Source organism: Harpia harpyja, chromosome 8 (genome assembly GCF_026419915.1).
Source record: "Harpia harpyja isolate bHarHar1 chromosome 8, bHarHar1 primary haplotype, whole genome shotgun sequence".
Classification (NCBI taxonomy): Eukaryota; Metazoa; Chordata; class Aves; order Accipitriformes; family Accipitridae; genus Harpia; species Harpia harpyja.
In genome coordinates, this window is record NC_068947.1 from 17,526,537 (window position 1) to 17,549,319 (window position 22,783).

The following is a 22,783-nucleotide window of genomic DNA, read 5'->3' on the forward strand; positions in this document are numbered from 1 at the left end:
CTCAGCGATGCCCATGCAGAACAAGAATATACTGTATAATTGTTGCAGTGTCTGCACTGTGATTGCATCGAGGTAACTATTTCAAGAAAGAAATGACACCCCCTCATCCTCTACATAGCTCCACTGGGACCAACTCCGAGTGCAGGAGAGGCTTTGGAGGGAGCCTTTATCCCTAAGCATGTCTACAAACCAAACTGGGGTCATACAGTGGCGCTACCGTTAGTTTTCAATTATCCTTACGGAAGTCAAACACCAGTTCCCCTCTAGGGGCGTGGGGATTTCAGCACCACCACCAAACCAGACCATGCATTCTCTCGGCTGCGTGCAGGTACACAGGCAGGCCTTGCTGCAGGCTCCCCTGCACAGGGTAGGTACACAGAAGCTGTAAGCTACTGCCTGGATGGCAGGCAGAGCACGCCCGTGGCTCTCTGTCACTGCGCAGAGAAGTGACACCAGCAGCTGGAAGAAGCTGGCCCAGAGAGTGTCAGGATGCACCATGCGACATCTGCATCACCTCCAGGTACCTGCCTGTGTTTCCAGAGGAAGGTTGCCCTGCAACAGCTTGAAATAAGCTGTCAAAGAGCATTTTGAAATATTATGTTCATTGAGTCTACCCACTGCTGATACATTTTAAGTAAGGTGGTTTTTGATTTATGTAAGAAAAGAATTATAAGTACTTTGCCCTGATATTTCCATCTGGCTTGCAGTTCAGCTTGTCTTGCAAGCAGTCTTTAAAATAAACAAAACCAGCCATGATACAAAACTGCCCTGCAATTAGACCATCAATCCAGCGCTGAAGAGTAGCTTTTGAAATAGGTAGACTCTTCAAGAATACTGCTCTTTGTCTTGGTAGGCAAGACTTGCACAGCTCGTATTACTCTCGTAATTTTAGTGCTTGGCAAAGAATCAGCTGGGGAAGAAAAACTCCAGCTATGAGAAGACTCCTATTATCTCATATAATATATGTATTCTTTTAATATAGACTACCTTCTCTATTTGCAGGCAAAAAGACTGGAGACTGACAGAGCAAAAGGCAACCTGGTTAAATCTTCTCTCTGGCCAAGGGAAGTCCCTCACGATGCAGTGGGCTAGTTCTGCATCACTTCTGCTAACCTGAGCAGAGTTTTGTGCTAATACAGTTTCATTGTTTCTGGTAGTCAAGCCAGGGTTGGCCCAGGACACCAGGAATGCCAGGTGACCAGGGACGGTCACCCTGGGTGTCACTCAGCTCTCTGCCCTACACCACCAAGGTCTTGAGACTCAAGGCAACACAATTATGGTCTTCTTACAACACCAGCAACTTGCACCCCAGAATGAAACTACAGAGCCTCCTGAAGAAGTTTGCATTATTTTGCTAAACAGAGCATTTAGAACTTTTATTTTCTTCATAAAAGTCGCCTTTACACTTCCACCCTAGGGGGTTGCTATTTGTTCCTTTGAAAAGAAATTGAAGGAATTATTTGTCCTGCACAGGCAAGATCACAGGCCTTTTTTTTCTCCACAGGTCCAGAAATCCATCGCCTTAATCATATTCACCAGGGATCCTCAAATTCAGTCTGCTTTCAAAGTATCTTAATGAGCTTTAATGAGCTTTACCTCACAGGAGTCTTTATTTGCCTTGTATTTTTCTATCTGGTATAGTTGGTTCTTGTGGCAAATATTGTCCTGGCCTTCAGACTTCTGTGGAGAGAGAAGCACAGAAAAGTAAAGTATGTAAGATAATTAGAGAAAACTAACATTCAACTACTGCTTAATGGACCGTATCCACTCTTGGCATTCAGTGGAGGTGCGTCAACTTACAGAGATGGTGAATTTGGTCCATTACATTTTAAATATCATTGATGGCATCATCATTAAAACAAGCTTGCTAAAAGAACCGAGAAAAGAAAAAACCTAAGAAGCTGTTGTCAGATCGGAAGGCCGTTGGGGATAATTTCTCTAAGAAGCAAACACATTAAGAAGAAAACTCCATACAACCCACCCTCCTGCCCATGCAGTCACGTAGGACCCTACAGACCTTCAACTAGTTAAGACTCCTCGCCAGACCACAGGCAGCTGAGTGGAGAGGCCAAGGGAAGAGAGTGTGCAGCTTGTCTTTGTGCACTGTGCCCATCCTAGCACTCCAGCAAGCACCACGCAAAACGTGGCCTGAGAGCTCCGCTCCTCAGGATGTACAAGGAAGGATGACATGTGGCAGCAGACTCCTGCCCTAGAGAAAGCTGCTGTGCAAACCCACCAGCAGTGTTTCTGACCCCCAAGCCACACTCAGGGGCCAGGAAGGGCAGCAGGAAATTAGGAGACTTTATATTCATGTTATTTCTCATGTAAAACTTTCAGCTAAGTTTTCACTTAAAAACTAAATAAAATCTTAATAGCTCTTAAGCTTCCTCTTGATTTCCTGAATCAAATTACATTGTGTTATTGATATTTCAAGTGGCAGAATTATCTCAACATACAGACACAGTACACACAAGTAAGGCTCTTCATGGCAACAGTTTGCTTTCTATAGGGTAACTGCCTAGCCAGAAGGAATCTCCTACGGAAACAGGGACTTGTGAGACATAAAGCCTATCAGCAATGCTCTCTGCAACCTGGGGAATTCTTATCTGAAATAATGTTATTAGTTTGCAAGGAATACCTTCCCTTCACGGTTACTGTTACAAAATTATCAAAAAAAAAAAAACCTCGCGTAAAGCCTTGAGATCAAATGCCAGCAAGCTGGGAAACTTTCAGCACTTTTTTTATTCCCCTCACCCACTTGTCCAAAGAACTGGCATCAAGCAGTACTTACCCTAAGGCTTGCCAAGTAGCGCTCCAGCTTCTTATTAAGTAGAAAATAGATGGCAAGTGTGTGACTTGCCCTGTTTGAGAGCACAGTGTTGATGACATCGCTGTTCTTGTAGCCGAGCTTCTCGGTCATATGGAGCAGCACGCTTTGGCTAAGGTCCTCAAGGTGAATCCTGTACAGAGAGAGAGGCAGAGCATGCCATTCGTACCATCCTGCCAGCAGCAGAGTCTTGCCAGCCACAGGGGATGTGTCAGAGTGTAAAGAAAAGGCCTGAAAGGCTCAGTAACATTGGAGTGATTAGCTCTCTCCTCCCGTGAGCAGGCATGAAAAGGGCAGACTATTTGGGAACCACAGGCACCGCAGGAAGCCATGATAGCAGAACGAACAGCAGTCTCCCCACCATGTCCTACCCTGATGTGAAATGGCACTGTGATGCTCAGGATGCCGCCATTTGTTACCCTACATCTGACTAGTGAAGACCGTCAAGATCATCTGGCTGGTTTTGAAGGAAAAGAGGTAAAATCCAACTCAGGTAGCTACACTTGGCTTTCTGAAATAACCCCTTCCTTGTAATCAAACACCACTGCATTCAGCTTCGCTCCTTACCTGTTGCACAATATTCATGCACTAAGTAGCTAGGGAATTTCATGCCAAAGAAAGGGGATGTACAGGGAGGGTTATTACAGCAGCTCTCAAAATGGTAAAACTGCTGCTATACTCCTGTCAGTTAAAAGCACAATTACAATACATGTTTATGTATGTGCTCTTCTCTAAAGTCTGTAACAGACTCAGCCAAGGCGAGAAATGGGAGTACAGCAGCCTTGTGGAAATGGCAAAGCATCTTCTCAGTCTAAGTTAAAACCAGATTTTCCAAAGAACTCTGCTCCTATTTAGACCTCTAAATGTGCTGGCCAGCTTCCCAGATGTACCCGTCAACTCCCATCCATCTCCAAAGAAATGCTGGGTTTCATTGGTTTCTAAAGAATATTCCTTGCTCCTACTATCAAGCCTAGTATCTGGCTAAGGCAACTTAGGGGAGTGTAGGTTGTGGGCTTTTTACAACCTGCCTTCCCCCTTCAAAAGCACCTTTCTCCACCTTTCCCACTCCTGCCCTGCTGTCCCCCTGTCCTGTGCACCTGTGATGCGAGGAATGCCCGGACAGCAGTCTGGGTCTGATGTAGAGGACTCAGACAAGATGTAAAACACAGTCTGGAAAATCTCAAATAATTCTTTTCCTTTATTCGGCGTGCTTACTAACATTTGTTCTGCAGCTAAGGAATGCTTGGGGTTGGGGTTTTTTTAAAGTTTTTTAAGTTCAAAAGCAGAACTTATCTTGGCCATTGCACGTTAAAGCATCTGGACAACAAAAGAAATTCAAGCAATTGCTACTTGAAGCAAAATGGGAAATTTTTGCTTGCCTTCAGGGAATTTCATTAATAAAAGCAAGCTTATAAAAAGCCTGGGAGAATACTCTCCTGAAAATGCAGTTTCTGCTGTTCTTCCACCTAATCTCCATGCTCTCCCCTTTCCTACCATGTTCCCATCTTGGGAACGACAGGTGTTACGCCCCAAATGGTGGAAAAGCACTGCAAGAATGTAACACAGCCTCTTGCTTGTGTTGATTAAGAGAGGAAGTGATTCTTTGCAAATTCAGTAGTGCATTTTTCTGAACTATTTCAACACATCTTACCCACATCTGCACACTAACAAAAACTTGGGAGACACTCTGTCGAAGCTGACTCTAGTGGTACTTTCTGAGGCAAGCTCAACAGGAAACAGGCCATGTCTTTAAATATTTCAAACTTTATAAAGTATTTTCCCTATAAGGCTCCAGTATGACAAAGTCTAGGTGGGTTAAGCTTGGGACATCAACTAATTAAACTAAAGAAATCTTATCCAAAAAATGAAGTGAAAGAAAGAATCTGTATGGCTTTTATCCTTTACAGCTTCACATAAAGTCTATGTTCAGATAGAAGGAGTATCCACTTTTTTTTTGTTTTCAGACCAAATGATGAGAAAAGCAGTGCAATGAGAGAGAAAGAAAGAAAGGAACTGGTTTTTTTCAATAGCAAAGCATTGCATTCCACATTGATGTCCCCTTTAAAAGTGCTTATAATAGCAAAGGATTATTATCATCACCATATTCACATATTTGCATGAGCAAACATATGCCCCCTCTATAGTTCGGCACTGCATTTTCTTCTGTTCTTCCATTTGATTTGCTTCCCTTTAGGAGGGAATGATTAATGGGCACTCCATAAATAGAGAGCATTGCACAGCTATTCTATCTAATAGAGGCCAGCCCCTTCTGTAAGTCACCTACCTAAGTGCACCAATGAGCAAACTCTAGAAGGGGCGCTTCCACCACAACCTCACTAGAGCCTGACAACTGCAAGGAATTAAAAAATAGAGGCATGAAAATGTACCTATAAATGCAAAAGAATTGTGAAAGCACATTCAAGCCCTATTTCTGTCTTTTTTCCTCTTTTCTGCAGATAAGACACACACAGCAAGAGAATTAAATTACCCATACAGCTCTCAGTTACACTTACATTCACTTAACAGATGCCACATTTAGTAGATTGATTAGACTCATTATGACAGTGATTTCATTAGCTTAACGACTCATTCAGTTTACACTTGTTTTCCCTTTCTTCACCATACAATGTTCATATGTACCATACTTCAGTACGGTCCAATGCACCATAAGAACTCAGATTTCCTTTTGTTGGACAGCATACTACGCAAATTAACTCAACTGCCCTTAAATTTGGGGCAGTAATGTCGAGATAATGGGTCTGCCTGCTCTCATTCTTATTACTTGCGAAACAATTGTTCATTCGTAGGGGCCATCTTTATATTCTGTCCACGTAGGTCTGGGGATTGCAGGCAGCTGGCCTCACATTTGCCCTCCCTGTTTCAGTGGATGGCTCTAGTGATACCTCCAGGCATCCAAGCTGCTCAACATCCATCCAACCATATTTTGAGAGCAGGAGACCTGTTATTCTCCTCAGGTCAAAGAACGGCATGTTCACAGTGATTCTCTACGATGCAGTACTTGACAGTTAAGATACTACCTCTGGAAGGGAAATGCTTGCTGCTAAATTAGGGCACCTCTGTTCCCCGTCAATGCAAAGAGAAAGGGAGGTGACTCAGGTAGGAGCCCAGACTGTGCAGGCTGTGACCCGTAGGCCAGCCAACAGCAATGTCAGAGGGAAAGGTCTCCAAAAATTCCTAAAGGCTTTCCTGAGATCCAGGGCTCAAACTGATTTCCTGTGCCCAGGTCCCAGCATGATCAAGCAGTGGCAGCGCTCATCACCTGCTTCAGCAGTAAGAGAGGGGTGCTGCAGGTGCCTCTCAGCCCCACGGGGGTTGGATCCACAGCTCTGAAACATACCCTGTTCACCTGGCTAGCAGTGGAGCAGAGGGGAAAACAGGTGGGAGGCACTCTTACCAGCAAAGCCGTGACCTGGGCTGAATGCTGAAGGCTGGCTGTATGTATGGCTTGAGCATGCCTATGGGACTGAGTCCTTCAGGGCACCAACACAAAAAGATGGCCTGGTTGGTGAACACCAAATCATTTTTGGGTGGAGGACAGTGGTTCAGACGTTCAGACAAAAGTAAGTTATCACGTCCCTAGGCATACACTACATCTGGTATCTGGCAACTGAGTAAACTGTAGGGGGGAAGTTAGGATCTCCACTTTGGGACTCTCCTGTTAGCAAGTTAGGACAGAAATTTTGGGCCACTATCAAATTTTAAGCACCAAAATTAGGCTTTAAGTTGCTGTCTCTGCCTCAGTGTTACTCTGGATCTTGGCCTGCAAGCTAGTAACTCCTACAGTGAATCCTCTGCAGGTACTAGATAGTGTATGAGACACAGCTGGAGGGCTTTGATACAGGAAGGAGGTTTTATCTGATCAAATATAGATATATATTTCTAAGTGAGTTGCCTGAGGCTCCATTTACAGTCGCTGCAGAGGAACTCGGATCTCCTGAGCACAAAGTCATCCTACTGCAGAATCAAAAAGAAGTCAGATTAATCATTCCGTAAAAAGTGCCCTTATTTCTCTCCATTGACTGTAAGGGGAGCCCAGGCTGGCTGGCTCATGTGTCAGCTCTACACTGCAGAAGTTTAAAGTCAAGCAAGATTATATCTAACCAAAGTGGACCACAAGTATCTGTTTTTCCCTAGATGGATGTTTGACTGGCCATGAGATTTGTTCTCTGTTTGCATTTAGTCATGCATTTAGCACCATGCAGGTATTCAAGATCAACATCCAACAAAGCCATATCATTTAACTCTAACCTTTCTCACCACAGTTTGCGTATTTACTTAATCCACAGAACCTCATGTATGTATCACAAATAGGCATAGCCTCTACTGCAAAGGTAGCTTAGCTTTTACTGACAAACAAGAAGATCAGAACTACCTGTCACATACCCATTCCAAGGTCTGGAGCCAATTAATCATATGACCTGCACCCCAGACCACCCTGCAAATAATGCACTGTATGCCAGCTTCTAATTTAAGGTATTGTTTTTGACCATCTCAAGCAACACACATTCAGTGGCCAATCCTAACAACTTTTAGGATGGAGTCACAAAAGCAATCCCAGAAAATGCACTGGGATGCCGTCACACAAATGGAACTGAAACATCAGAGCCATTCACATTTTAACATATATAATGTATACAGACCCTGGCAGGCTTTCTCCCCTCTTTTGCACAGTACCTGTTTGGATATGTGACATTAGGTGGTGCTCTTCCAGGGTAATTCTCATTAAGCCATCGATTTGCAAGTGCCTGCTGGATGTTTGGTCTCTTTGCAGGATCTGGCTCTAGTAGAGATCGTAGAAAGTTTATGGCCGCTGTGAAGAAATCAAGCAAAAAACCCAATAGCTATGTCATCTGCTTTATAACTTAACACAGTAGTTGAGTTACTACAGGTGTGTAGCCTGACCAAGAGTATACTAAAAAGCAATGTTTTCCTTATGGTATGCTCTAATGTCCTTGAGAAAAAGGAAAAACTGATAAGGCATTAGTAAGTAAAATAAACATGATTTATAATCACAATGATTTATAGAGTCATAAAGGAGAGGAGAAAAAGTGCCTTTTGTTTCAGAGCCTGTTTAAAGTTTCTGAGCAGGTTAGCCAAAATTTAATTTTTGTATGAGGACAAGAGGCCTGAGTAAGGTCAGAGGCAAATCACTCAATCTGCGTTTAAAGTAGAAAGAGATGGACTGGGGGTGAGTGGAGAGGAGGGGAGGGAAGCAGAGCTGGGAGGGAAGACATGGAGAATTGGGCTCCCTTTGACATTATAAGGACAAATTCTCTCCTGGCTTCTATCCAACCTACAATCAGTTGCAGGAGGTTTTAGCTAAATTAAAAGAGTACAGTAAATTAACAGGCTTCATTCTGTTTTCAGATACTGAACCTTCAATTTTCAGTGACATTCAATCATCCTTTGGGATTTTCTTGCAAAAACTCTCAAAAGTACTTTTCTGATATTTTTAAGTCATGTGCTTCTTTTATGTTTAGGAGCAATGAAATCAAGTGATTTGCTTAAAGACTCACAAGATGTGTCTATCTGAGCTGAAAATAAACTCTCTTTTAACTAGGTCTGGTCTTTATTCCTCAAATTATCAAGGCTAGATTCATTTTATCGGCTACAAGATAGTAAAGAGTTAACTATATCCTCTACAATTCCCTGCATGAAAGATAAAGAAACCTAATTCTGGGAAAACCAAGATCAGAATGATTTTGTAGAGGAGACACAGTCAAGTGAGACGATGCTAGATGAGTCCTGAATGAAGTCAACAGCAAGCAAGAGGCAGAAGTGATGGCTGTGGCAGTTTTCTCCCGGTCTGATGGACAGGACCTTGGGGGCTTTTTTCCACCTTCTTCCACAGCAGATCTGCAGTTCCCCTCCTATGCTCTCCTGAGCGTGTCGTGTCTACTCATCTCCTTACTAGTGCAGGTGCCCTGGGCAGTGGCAGCACAGGACCACTGTGGCATGGGACGTTGTCTTCTGGGATGTGCCTTCTGGGTAAGCTGCAGTACAGCCTTGCCAACACAGCTACTTCAGCTCAGCACAGGCAAACCAAAGCCCTTGAAGTCTTGTGTTACAAAGTAGATCGAATGGGATGTGCTAATGCCTCAATGCTAGAAAACTGCGAAATTATGAGCCAGTCTTCCCATTCAGGTTTACAGGCATTTGATCTCACCGTCACAGCACGCTCACTCGGCACCATGCCATCCCCTACTCTAAAGCAGAGCAGCCACGACATCTCTTCTCCACCAGCAATACAGCGAAACCCTCATGAATCCCTGTTCCCACACGCAGTTTAAGGAGAATAATATGCCTGCTCGTGAGGCCACAATGTCCTCATCTAAAAAGGGCATAAACGTTAACCTAGGCACAGCACCTCTGCCCTTCACAGGTTCTCCTCTATGAGACTGATGCCCTCCTCCGTGTTTGCCTGGCTGGCTTCCTGAGCATTTTCATCTCCCCAAGCCCACCCAAATCACCCCTCACCTGCAGTATGGGACAGGATGGCTGGGCTGATGCATCAGGGCAAGACAGTGGACAGGGAAGGGAGGGTTTCTCCTCAAATAAATCAGGGTTAGACCCAATAGGTGCCAACTCCTAACAGCCTGGGTAACCTCGGCATTCAACATCCTGCAGAAATCAAGTATCAGCTGGAGAGGGCCCTGAGAGGCTACCCGTTTCAACGCCGGCCTACTATCAAGAAGCTTGTATGTGGAAGAGAGAGAGTTACCATTATGTATTTACCGGTTCAGCTAGGCATCAGCTGTGTTTTTTCTAAGCCCTTTCCTCACAAATTGCTGATTTATGTGAGATACTTTACTTAAATCTTTCCCAACATTTTTGTTATTTTCCTACAACAGCAATATTGCGGAAGCAGCAGGAAAAGCCTACATCCAAGTTCATAAGCCTGCTGGAAGCTGATGCTACGGCTGCTCTCCGCATGCCCCCAGTGCCCTCCCATCACGCCTCTCGGGCACGGAACCCCCTCATTATGGCAAACAACAAACCCCTTGTTCTTCCATTTCACCTCCTCTCTCTCCAGTACTTCCACCATCTCTGTGTTAGAAACCACATGCATCCCATGGGTTCAAAGCAAAATAAATAACCCATCCCCAAACCAACACCCTCCCCCTCCATCACCACCACCCTCAGTCCGCAAATCAGCTAATGTCTCCTTAAAAATCTTACTTTTTTTCCCCCTTGGCAAAAGTCAGACTAATTAAATGAAGCTTGTGAAGCACCACAGAGATAAACAGATCCAGATCAGGAGAAACTAATTCTGGAGAGAACATCCCCCCTGGGAGGCTCCCTGGCTGGCCAGACCTGGGCAACATGGAGGAGATGAGTAACAGCACTTTGGCTCACTTCAGCTCTCAGGTGGTACAAGGAGGAGAGAAGCCTTTTCCAGTTAGCTGCACGGCTGTGGGACAGACAGCAAAATTAGTCCCCCAGGGAGCAAACACAAAGCTGACCAATTAATTTTTGGACCCACTGTGTATGAAGCCATTTTTCCTGCTGCACCAAGTAGGCTGGCGAACAAAGGGCACTGTGAAACACCCTGCTAGGGCCTCGTTACGTGAAGCCTCGTTTACGACGAGCTTGAGGACAGCACTAATCTGATTAGCCAGTGACCTGCACTTGGTGGAATTTTGTTCCCGTGGTGTAATTTTGGGGCAAACTTTGCTCTTTTGACAAATGAGAGACCAGCATAATGAGAAACTACATTTCTCTCTTAACTTGCTTGAATGTACCGAGGTCAGTGATGACCAGAAACAGTGCGCTTCAGGTGGGGATTTCAAGACCTCTGCTGTCTTCATGTTCCTTGTCATGAATGAAACCAACTTAGTGTCTTGTTCACACTGTCAGGGTATGCCTGGTTATAATTAGGTATACAGGTATTGCTTACAAAACTGGCCAGAGAAAATGCAGTGAGGTCATTTCACAAGCCATGAGCGAGCTCCACCTAATAAAATCGTTCCTCCAAAGTACAGGCATGGATAGACAATGGCTTTTCTTCTCATCTCTACTTCATTTCTCTGTTCCAGAAGGAAGACCATGAGCATACAGAAGCAGTAAATTGAGGAAAAAAGGAATGTGTGCAAGGTGAATACCAACTTCCTGAGCAACTGAACTCTGCTCACCTAAAATCAATAATCAGACAGCTGTGTTGTTTAAGAAGCTTAATAAAAAACAGTTTCCTAAATGGGAAAATCAAACACTAACTCCAAATTTTCCCTGTTGCTACACAGTTGCTTTGGGTGCTGATGGTCACCCAACATTTTAACTAACACAAATAAAATACACTCTTGCTCAGTGATAAGACTGGCTACTTTTACAACGGGACTGTCTGTTCAGTAACTGTGAAATTCAATATTGAAAGACAACGTACTGAACAAGCAAAACAGACTCCTGCAAAAAATCTCTATGTGAATTTACAGAAAAAGAAAGCCTGATTAAAGAAAAAGATCCATAAACCTAAGAAGTTAACAAACACAACAATTTGCAGAGCAGAGGAGTTTCTACCTACTGACCCAAAGCCTAACCGTGGCAAGAACAAATGTCATCTTAAATCACAGTTTGCCATGTCAGTGAATGCACGAGACTGCTGACTTAGATCAAGAACCGATGCGTACCTTTGTTCACAGTGAGTAAAGGTTAACACGTTTAAATATATTCCATTAATTTGCCATCACCTCTGAAAGTTCAAGCTGCTATAGTTCTCACAAGACAAACAAAATACCATTTTCACTGGAGACCATACTGTCAGTGAGCTACAAATGCTACAGAGATGCATTTGTCAGAAAATTTGATCTCCACTATAAAATGGTAGGATGAATGAAACAGTAAAATGAAATCTGTCAAAAGTACTGTTATCTGTTTTGATACCAAGGTCTGGTCTTCTACAGGCCTTTTGTGGGTGGTTCAGCATTTAATACATGAGTTGTCCCAGGGAAGTCAGTGAAATCTCCCACTTAAAGACAATTGAAAGAAAACGACGATTAGGGAAACAGTCCATTGGTTCAAAGACACTACACAGCCATCATATAACTGCTCTTTATTGGTAAAAGCCTCACTCTGGGAGGTAAGTTTGGTAAATTTTTTGCCAAACTTGGAAAATGTTTACTATGACGTGCAAGTCCCTGAATTCAAGAGTAACTTTGCAATTGATGCAGGATTTGGCATCTAGATCAGTACAGCACGAAGCAGTCAGTATAATCTTTCTTTTAATTTACTCAGTGGGGCTTTAGAGCATGTGCTAGAACATTAAAATAGCCATTTTGTGCAACTGAATCCTAACAGGAAGTCTCCAGAATGGAAATACCAAACAGTATAATTGCGTCAAATAACAGCAAGACTTGCAGCATCCCGGCTCACTTGTAAACCTACCACTTTACAACATGCCAGCAGCATGAACTGCTGGCAGGGAAAGTGTACTTCATACAGATGCTGAGTGAACAAGGAACAACATACTCTGCTTGATCCACGGATAACCTGTGTGAGAAAACCCTTAACTACCTACTTCTTCTGTATGCAGGCAAATCTGTACTTGGAGAATTCATCTTGTGACACAACTTCCAAGGGCTTTTTCTTATACCTAAGGTTGCCATCCTTAGTGTACTGAGTGAAAATGTATGTGCTGTTACCCTTTTTCTATTTGCAATCTTTTAATTTTATTGAACGTCCCTTGTAAACAGGCTGCCAGATAAGGAGAACAGAAGCTCTCCATGAACAAGTTTAGCATACAAAAATAAAACCCAACTACAAAACAGAGTTTGTTCCAAATGCTGACAACGGTCTTGCTATAAGCTGAAAAATGATTCTGTTGCCTAGTGACATGGCTTTGAAGCAGGACTTAATATTTCTAATACTAATACATCAACAATTTTGCATTTTCTGAACACACAAAGGTTATCAAAGGTCACTGTCCCAATATAACCTTCTGTGTGCATGTCATTATTCCATAATAAATGTGAGGAGGTCATTCAAAGTAGCTTATCAGTTGACCCTAGTCATAATGCCCAGGAATCTGTTATTCCAAAATAATGTGTTCATGCACCTATACCCTATGCTACAATCATCTGAATGTGCAAAACCGACCAACTACTCTACAAAAGCAATTTCACAGAATTTCACAGGTTTTTTCTTCTCTCATATTCAGCACAACTTGACACTTCTCCAGCTTACATACAGAAGTCAAAGCAAAAGGAGTTATACTACAGCAACTGCTGCAGATCTTTTGGATGCTAAAATGAAAAAAAGAGTATTTTTCACAATTAGCGTGCCATGTCAGTAGCATAACTCACAATCCAGAATTCCACACAACGGTTCTGACAAACTACATCTGAACAGGTCCCAGCACGCCCCCTTGATTACCTGTAGAGAGCTGGGTGGGAAAAGGGTTCATTTCTTTGTCCACCATTTTCTGGTATAAAGCTCTCAAGCTGAACGGCTCCACAGTAAAAGGTAATGTTCCAGTCAACATTGCGTACATGTTCACCCCACTAAAAGAAAACATAGAGAAAAAGAAACCAAAATGATCAGGAACAAGCAAAAACTTAGGCTTAGGTTTTAGTGACTGTACTTCATCTTTAATGTCTGACAGCTATTAAAAAAAAAACTCAAAAGCTCTCTCTTCCATTGCATACAATGATTTGGGCAAGAATTCCCAGAGGTTTGCTCATGGAGGGTCACACAATGTGTAGGACACAAGCTGGGAGCTACAGAACCGAGCCCAGCTCTTAGGCAACTCCTCGGCTAAATGCCACACCACAATTAAGTTTGTCCTCAGGCTGCATAAACATGCTGCTTTTGGAGGCCTTGTCCTGGTGCTGCCCTGGGTGTGGAATGACTGCCTGCACCAACGGGGACATCGTAGGTCATGGTTCAGCACCCGAAGGTGACCTCCGTGGCCTCTGGTACAGCCCAAAAGTCAGGTGTGAACAATTACAAGTAAGAAAACTTCCTGCTTGTTTATGCCCAGCAAAGTCAGCGATGAAGAGTGGGTTGGGCATTCTTGTTCTTTTTCCTCTTAAAAAGGCTTTACATTTAATTTGAGTGGAATTCCTCCCTTTTGGAAATTTGTTTCCCCAATCTGCTGAATACATGTATGTGAACAGAAAGAAACTAAACCAGTGTGCTATCATGAACTGTGATAGCACCATTTGTTCAGCTATGAGGAAGGGTAGGAGTTAACCATATTTTCTTTTCTTTATTAAAAAAAAAGAGCAGGACATTATTACTGGAGAAGTTTAAATGGTTTACAAGAACAACTGTGCTCTGATTGCCTGTGTTCCTCAGGGCTGGTACTCTCAACCTTGATGTGGACGGATGGCCCACTGCTGGAGTAAAAAATTCAGTAGCCATACAATGATTTAGATGTGGGTCTCCTCGGAGGACAGACTGCAAATTAGGCTTCAGCAGGGGAAGTTCTAAACAGCCTTGAGGAGCAGCAGGGTACCCACCGTATCAAACCAAGAGATGAATTTGACCCAGGTCCTAGTCTCATGTATAAACTATGGCCAGTCGTTCTTAGCACTAGTAGTACTTACACTGTACTTCACATTTTCCAAGCACTCCAAATACTTCAACTTGGGAATTGTCATAATTCTGTTATTTCATTGAAATTTATTCAGATGTTATTATCCCCACTTGGTAAGGGAAAATCTGTTGATACTAAAGCAAAACTAAAACTCAACTGACTTCAGCTAATTCCTCTCCAGGATTGAGAAGGACAACCGACACCATGTCCATGGCCAACAGGAGGGTAGTGTGAGTTGCACGGTCTAAAACAGTACTGCGGACAAATTCATTGACTCCAAAACATCTTTCTGGCTTCCTCTGCCTCTGGCACTGGGGACTTCTGTCTGTTCTTTTGCCTGAACACTAGTAAGCTCACAAAGGCTCACAAGTTTTCCGGCCATTTTTATTCCCCCTTTAATGACCGTGCTTTCGAAATGATGACCTGACTTGATTTCACATTTCTTGTTGGACTTGGTTGTGGATAGTGCATGGAGCCCATGTGAGTGCTTGAGGATCCTTTGGGAAAAAATAAAAAAGCTGTTGGTCCTCTTGTGCCAGAGCCATGTCTTCTACTAAGTCTGAACATCACTGATCAACAGCTGTGCTTTACTGCGATCTCTCCATGCTATATGTTCTAGTGACCTATACACAGGTATGTAAAGATCTATTTCGAAACAAGGTATCTGTGCAATTTAGTTCACAGAGCCATACTAATTAAACAGATTTTCTTGCTCAGAGTAGCCAAATACATGAATAACGTTTCTCATTTAAGCAATGGGTAACGATGACAGTAATAACTATTATAAACTAGAGAATTAACTCACATGGACCAAACGTCTATTTTGGGCCCATATTTTTTCCTTGCCAGAAGTTCAGGGGCTGCATATGCTGGGCTCCCACACTGGGTGCTGAATGGATCAGAATAACCCAAGATGCCTGCACAGTTGCTCAATCCAAAGTCTGTGAAAGGCACAGAGACAGAGTTATGAAAGAGACAGATACAGTAAAACCACGCTAGAACACAAGGAAAAAAAAGCACATTTTTTTCCAAAATCTACGCAATGAACTGCCTAAGAAAAAAAATCATTTACATGCAAAAATTTTATATAATTTGTTTCTCTGAGGTGCTAAATAACCAGAGACTTCCACAAACAATAAAAAAGTCTTAGAACATGCACAATTATCAATTTCATACACAAAGCAACTACATTTCACTGGGAACTGGGTGGCAACAACTGGAGTTGAGCATGTCCCAGGCACTACGTGATGTGCATGGGGCAGAAAGCCACCTCGGGCTGTCATGGATTCCATACTGCTCCAGTATGTTATATAGAGGCCAAGTTTAAGTGGGACTTCTTCAACATTTTCCTCTAAATCGTGTAAATGAGCCATCAGATTCAAGGTGGGAGGGGGCGGGTGGCGTTGCTTTCTGGGACTACTGTGGCGATGCACAAATGCACAGGGTTGCAGAGTCAGCATTTCAGCTCTGAAATAACCCAGGGAGATCTTGGAGCAAGAAGGGGAATGTGTTGATTTGGCTCTCCCCTCCTCAGCTTCTGCCTTGAATTATTGTATTTCTGGCCCCGGGTGTATCTGACACTCTTTTGCTGGTAATAATAAGGGACTGGCAAAGGCTGGCACCACAAACTGATCGGAGACAAGAGGCAGCCTCTCCGCACCAAAGGAGTCTGCAGTTTCCCAAGTGCTCTCAGGCAACCCAAGCCCAGGCTGGTGCCAAGAAGGGTGTTCCCGCAATCTCTCCCTTGTCTGCTCCAGTGCTGGTATGGCTGCAGGCTGAGCTGGGTTTAAGAAAGGGTCTTAAAAATTAAACCACTAAGCAAGGAAAGAAATGCAGACAGAATCACACCAGCAGCAGAAGTGGCTGAGGGCAACGTGCAAGCCCACCCTGTCTAGTGGTAGCCCATGCTTGGCTTGGGAGAAAGCAATTACGAAACTACAGCCTGACAGACAAGATGGGAAGGTGAGGAGAGGTTGCAAAGGGTCTTGAAAGTGAAGTCAAACAACTTGATGTGATAAAGGGAAGAAGCAAGACAAGCTTGCAAGGAGGATGATGACATGGGCAAAGCTGACAGGCTGGGAGAACAGCCTGTGCTGCAGGGCAACATATCCAGGAGCAGCAGATCTAGAGAGGTCACAATCAAAGATGTTTGCATTTATTAATAACTTGTTATTGATGACAGCTGCAACAACAAAAATACTGCTGTTAAGAACAGACATCTGTTTTGTTCCTTTTTTTTTATCTAGTCATCTTAAAAATTCCCAGAATGCATGCATGTTTAAAAGGAAAACTGTCTCATACATAAACGAGGCAGTCAGGAGAAGCAGACTGCTGAATCCTCTTCCTATAGAGTTGTGTCTTGCATCCATGTGTCTTGTAAAACAGCGTATTTCTGGGTGTGCTACCCACCTGCCTGGATGAGCTAAAAGCATCACACCTTGCAGGCCAAATATAGCAGGCAACTGTTGAGCCCATGCAATATTCTTTCTCCACAGCCGTTAATTTGGGTCTCTCTTCCTTACCTGCCTACTTATTTGCATAACACTTGAAGTAATGGCCTGTCCTTTAGCTTTTACCCCACCTTAAATTTCGGTGAAATCAGACAGGAGTTCCTTAAGGTATTAGAAAGTGTCCTGACAGGGCAGTCACATAAGCCTGGTTCCCTCACAAAACCAGGAAAAAAAAAATAATGCTTACAAAAAAATACAATTATGAAGATGACTATGTGAGCCAGAGTGCCCAAATGACTGCACGGGGCTTTCCACTCAACTGGCTGCATCTCTGAGAGCGAGACAAGCACAAGAGAGACAAGAAGCACTGTATTCAACATCCAAAGAAGCTGAAAGGGGGTTTGCTGGAGAACATTGTCAAAACTGAATGAGGATCAAGACAATTTCCTTGCCTCTGATGGAAAACAATTGTCTCTGGACACTGCTTAATCATCTCTGCTAGATATGTATTATCCCTGGGGCTTATACAAATAATTCTGAGGATCCATTTAATTAATTAATGTATTTATTAGCTATGCCCTGAGATGAGTTATGTCAATGGCAAAATACTTTTTAAAACTCCTAGAAATAGTATCTCCACACAGTATTATTCATGGTCTTTACCCTACTGTGTCATACCACCTCAAAATTACTTGACTGTAATATAACGCTTTACAAACAAAATATATTAGGGTTACATTCTGTGATAGTGTAAATCAGTATCCTTTTATCATTATCAATTATCACATTCTAGTGGAGGTTTTAATTATCTTATTTGCTTAAACTATAAACATCTTATTCATGTTTTTCAGCTCATTCATTTAACCTAGGCAGGTATAATTTTTTTTTTTCTAGTGCCTGTTGAAATGCAGAATGTGCGCAAACACATGCATATTGGGGACAGGGATTTTATCGCAAAAGAAATGGGAATATTGTTATTAACGTTGTGGCAGCACATTGTGATAGCAGTGTCATTTTTATTAAGGATGCACTGCTGATCTTGATAAGAATGGCATTACCACCAGCACTGATAATTTCACTGCCATTCCTGCCGCTGTCTTGGGCTTCCTTTCAATAAGCTGAGCTAATTACAGAATTCAGATCAAAGGCCACACTTGGTTTTCCAAAGTAAATATTATGACATGGAAACTCCACCACCCCCACTGTTCGTACTATCGAAGTATCGCATTACACTACTACTCTTTAACGCCTCCAGGAAATCAACATTAAGCTATGGATATATGGCTATCTCCAAAGCTGTGACAGTTGGAAATAACAGAAGCCTTAGCACAAAGCTCGTGGACAAGTTTGACCAGCAGAGCTCCACAGAGCTCGGCAGAGCTATGTATTGGCAGGGTCCTTTGGGTGCCATAGGTCCTTGAGCAGGACGCCAAGGACTTCGCATGGCCTGTGAGTGGCTTTTCAAAGCATCTTTATCAGACACCTACCACCATGGGCTGGTAGGTGAAGAGAAGTGAATTATTTCCAGCGTTTCCAATCCTGATGTTCTTAAGATTTAACAGACAGCTATGAAAAATCCACTTAACACAGCAAAGGGAATTTTTCTAATAATACTATCTAAGAACATATTATAAACCACCTTAGCACATACCTAAAAGGAGTAACAAAAGCAAGGTGTCATTAAGCAGCTGGGTGAAGAAAGGGGCTCAAGGGATTCAGTTCTCGCTGAAATGCATGAACAAACACGGACTTGCAATGCCACTTCCTGGTATGTTTTTAATCTTCATTTCACCTTTTCTTTTTCCTTTATGGTGGGTTTTCCTCATTTCACAGTTATTACAAGAGCAACATTTTTTATTAGGTACTAGTGTGTTTGCTGCTGCACAAGATACAGAGACCAAGCTCCCACCCCAAAGCAGTTAACGTGAGCTGGTTTTGTAGCTTAGAGTCTCATCTCCTAAGCGTCGAAAGCAGCATGTAATTCCTCAAAACATGCTCTTTGCTATTGAAGAGCCTTCTTGGTCATGACTATGTAATGATGCAACTGATCCATCACATTTCTAGAAAGACAGGCTACGTAAAATATTGTACTAAGCACTGAACGAGCTGAGTGAAGGAACAGGCAGGGAGGAGGAAGAGGAGTAAATTATTTGGTCTATGCCACCAGCCACAGACGGGTGCTGGAAAATTATCCTTGTCCTGTGAAACCATGGTGGCAACGGAAAGCTGCGCAGCAGCTGAAGCACTACTTCTGCTACCACCTGGAAAAGAGGTGTTGGTGAGGAGAGGTTGCCCAGGGACCTGAGGCCAGTTTCTGCAGCCCCCGCTCCAGCTTTCCCCGCAAGCGCAGCAGACAGAGCACGAAGAATGGAGGCACTGCTTCTTCAGGGTGAAAAACCAGAGATCACCAGCATCACTAGCGAGATATGGCATGAGCTGACTGTGATATTAAATCTGTTTTTACTTACAGCAAAATTATTACTAATAAAGCAACCTTTATTCTTCTACAACATACCCAGTTGGACAGTGGGATTTAATTGCTTTGTTGTAAAATACATACTGTGCACAATCCGCTTTGCTTAAAACATCAGGCTGCAGACCTGAGGACAATTTATTTCAACACTAGCAAGGCTATGGAAGATCGAACTGTCTCTTTTCTCTGTTCTTCCCACACCACCCACTGCAAGGAGACCTTTCCATGCAACCGAAGCAAATGAAACTGCAGGAACAGTTCTGAAGTAATTTTTTGGCATGTGAGTTTTAATTGTACACATATCATCTGATTAGGTCTGGGTTTGGATGTCAAGTTCACATACTGTTGTGTAATCAAACACCCAATAACAGGGAAGTTATAGAAATTCTTTAAATCTATCAGATGTTCATATAGCACTGTTGCACACCATCTGGTCTCACTTATCTGCTAAATCAAGATAATGGGTGGTATCCATCATTACTGATGAATGATTCATGGTAACATATCGGTATCCTCTTGACCCACAGCTGAGGTAATGCAGAGTTCTCTTTTGCTGTTATTTTCCCAGAGCTGGTTGATTCACTACAGAGTGATGACTAAAAGTCAGGGTAATATTTCCAACAACTGAATTCCCTAAGTCAATTCTGAATATTTCAGATTTCATTAAGCATTGTCCTCTTGTTTGTTTGGAGATGAATGTGCTTTATATGTTACAGTGAGTGTCCATTTGACCTGAATGTTAAGTGGTTTTCATCACTTTTCAGATCATGAAACCTTTTGAAGAAAGAAAGTCAGTGGAGTTTTTAAGTCTGCAACCACAGACACTGCTGTTGGCAAAAGTGTAGGCATGGAGATAAATATAAACAGATGTTTGGGGTTTTTTTGTGAAGGGAATATTTTCTTTTCAATGCCCACATTAACATTAATGGGAGTTACGCAAAGGCAGCGAGAGACTATACCCACTGATGATTAATCTAAGATGTCTGCACAACTTGAATGAATCAAGCGCTGCGTACAACTGATACCCAAATACAATCAAGACTATCGCTGATCTTTTTTATTTTTTAAGAGCCCTCTAAACCAATTTCGCATTGGGTGCTGGAAGCAAATTTAACGAATATAAATATAGGACCAAATTTTGCCAGCTGCTAAAAATGTGTGCAACTCCCACTGACTTCAGTGGAAGCATATGCATATGGGGGCAGAATCCAACCCTTAGTAAATATGAAATTATCAAGATAATAAAATAAATTACTTCTGTGGTGTCAATTCTTTAATTCTTTACAAAGTTCCCGACTTGAATATGAAAGCTGTTGGTTAAAAGATGTAGGATTATTCCCATACCCAGTTAAAGCTGAATTATTTGGAACATTTTTTTCACAAGATGCTCTCAGGAACAGCTTGATTGCTATCTATACTCTCTCAGCTCCTCTCTGCAGCAACATTAGCAGTTGTCACATGGAGGATTATGAAGTCTCAAAAACTCTCTTTATAAAACTACCAATTTTAATTACTGGAATTGCCAAACTGGTTTCATACCGATAAGCTTGATATTGTTGTCTTCATCTAGCAACAGATTTTCTATCTTCAAGTCTCTGAAAGAAATAAAATATTTTGAGTGAGCCTCCAAAATAATGAAGCAGCTTCCCATCACTCTCATCAGTGTATTTACAAGATTCATATATAACAACACCACATATAATGAAAGCAGCGCACACAGTTCCACATTCAAAGCAGAAAGCCCCATGCATTGTCTCCTCTACAAAATTACCAATGCTTTCACACACAGTTTCACACCTATTCTTCAGGCACAAAATGACTTGATAAACATTTGTCAGTACATCCTGTAATTAATCAGGTTCTTCAGATTTCTCACATACTTAAAAGTTTGCAGAAATCTTATACACTGGAAACATTTCAGATATATGGTTTTGGAATTAGAGGTCACTTTCTCATTACTCTTCACAACCAAAGGCTCTTCACTGGCCACTGCTGAAGGATAAACCATCTTCTGCAGAGATCTGAGGAGTCAAACGTCTGTCTGCTGCTATTGTCTGCAAGCGAGACCAGAATCAACCTTCCCTGGGGATGAAGCATCCAAACTCCTTATAGAGGTGGTCGGCATTGGTACTCCCATATTGTAGAGGTGAAAACTGAGGCTGAGGGATTGAAATGACTTGCTCAATGCCATCCAGAATGCCAGTAACAAAGCCAAGAGAAGAAGCCACACAGGTTTTCCGAGTGCCATGTTAGTGCTTTCTCCACCATGCCACCCTGCCTGACCCCACAGACCCACTGCACAGATCGGGGCCTGGACCAGTTTTGGGAGAGAGAGGATAAAATGAAAGCGGTCCCCTTCGACAAGACAACCAACCCTTCTTCTGATATGTACGTCAGCACATTGTTCACTTTACATGTGCCCTTCCGTCACTCAAGAACATGACTGTGCTTTCCTAAGCCATGTTCTACGTAAAGAAAAATATCCCAGAGATCACACACACATACAAAACCACCCCAAAAGCCCAAACTGTACAGACTAAGCATTAAGTATAATATGAAAAAATCATTTAGGTTGCTACACAACTTGTCCATGACTTCTAGCAGTTGCTGTGTCTTTATCACAAGAATTTTTCCCCCATCCAGACATAAAATATTTCTAACAATCAGCATGCTGGGATATCAATAGCTCAGACAGGCAGTGATGCTTCTCCCACCACTCTTTGGAAAAATCTGGATAATAAAGCCATCAGCTATAATTATGGGAAGTCAGTGACATCCACGGTATTTTGCCTTTGTAAGGCAAAGGGAGTAATGAAGGATGCCTCTATTACAGATGAAGATATAAGGCTTAATAAAATAAGACAAGTAAACCAACCAAACCAGACAAAGTAATTCCACAAGAAAGGATCTGGGAAAGAAAGAAAAATAGCTGTGACCAACTCCAAACCTTTTTTAAAACATTCCTCTCCATTTCATTTTATGCCCACGCTGTGTATCAAATAAACCTGAGGCAGAAGAGTACTTGCAGGTAGGATGCCACTCACTTCATCAATATGACCACAAGGATCTTCTCCAAACAGATGTTTCTACTCCCCAGTGAGCATTTCTTGCAGATTTTCCTTGCTTCATGTGCGAAAAGAAACAGGGGAAATACTGTATAAATCTACCAAAAGAGAGTATTTTGCAAATTTCAGGTATTCAGGGGCAATATCCAGGCCTTCCTACAGCATCTAGCCAAACACTTCCTGAGGAGAGAACTGCCTTCTGCACCAGTCCTCTTCTCAGAGAAGCAATGGAACTCAGTCAATAAAGCACCAGCCTGAGAGACAGGAGGAGGGGATTATGTTCCCTCCTCTGGCAATAACCCAGTGTGTTAACTTGAGGAAAACAGCCACGTTAAGTGACAGCTAATTTCAAATACCGTGGCAGAGATGTAACCACATTTGGCCGTGTTTTGACCAAGATGCAGCCTACAAAGAGCC

General features: G+C 42.6%; 1 protein-coding gene across 2 annotated transcripts in view; it reads right to left on the bottom strand.

The window, feature by feature from the left end:
• The window catches only part of HUNK (hormonally up-regulated Neu-associated kinase), a 59,455-nt gene that overhangs the window by 9,402 nt on the left and 27,270 nt on the right, over positions 1–22,783 (bottom strand). For both annotated transcript variants that reach the window (XM_052794863.1, XM_052794862.1), the window contains exons 3-8: positions 20,841–20,896; positions 15,184–15,319; positions 13,214–13,341; positions 7,523–7,658; positions 2,792–2,960; positions 1,597–1,680 (exon numbers count right to left, since the gene is read on the bottom strand). In XM_052794863.1, coding sequence (XP_052650823.1) covers positions 1,597–1,680; positions 2,792–2,960; positions 7,523–7,658; positions 13,214–13,341; positions 15,184–15,319; positions 20,841–20,896 — 709 coding nt within the window. The remainder of the gene's footprint in view (positions 1–1,596; positions 1,681–2,791; positions 2,961–7,522; positions 7,659–13,213; positions 13,342–15,183; positions 15,320–20,840; positions 20,897–22,783) is intronic.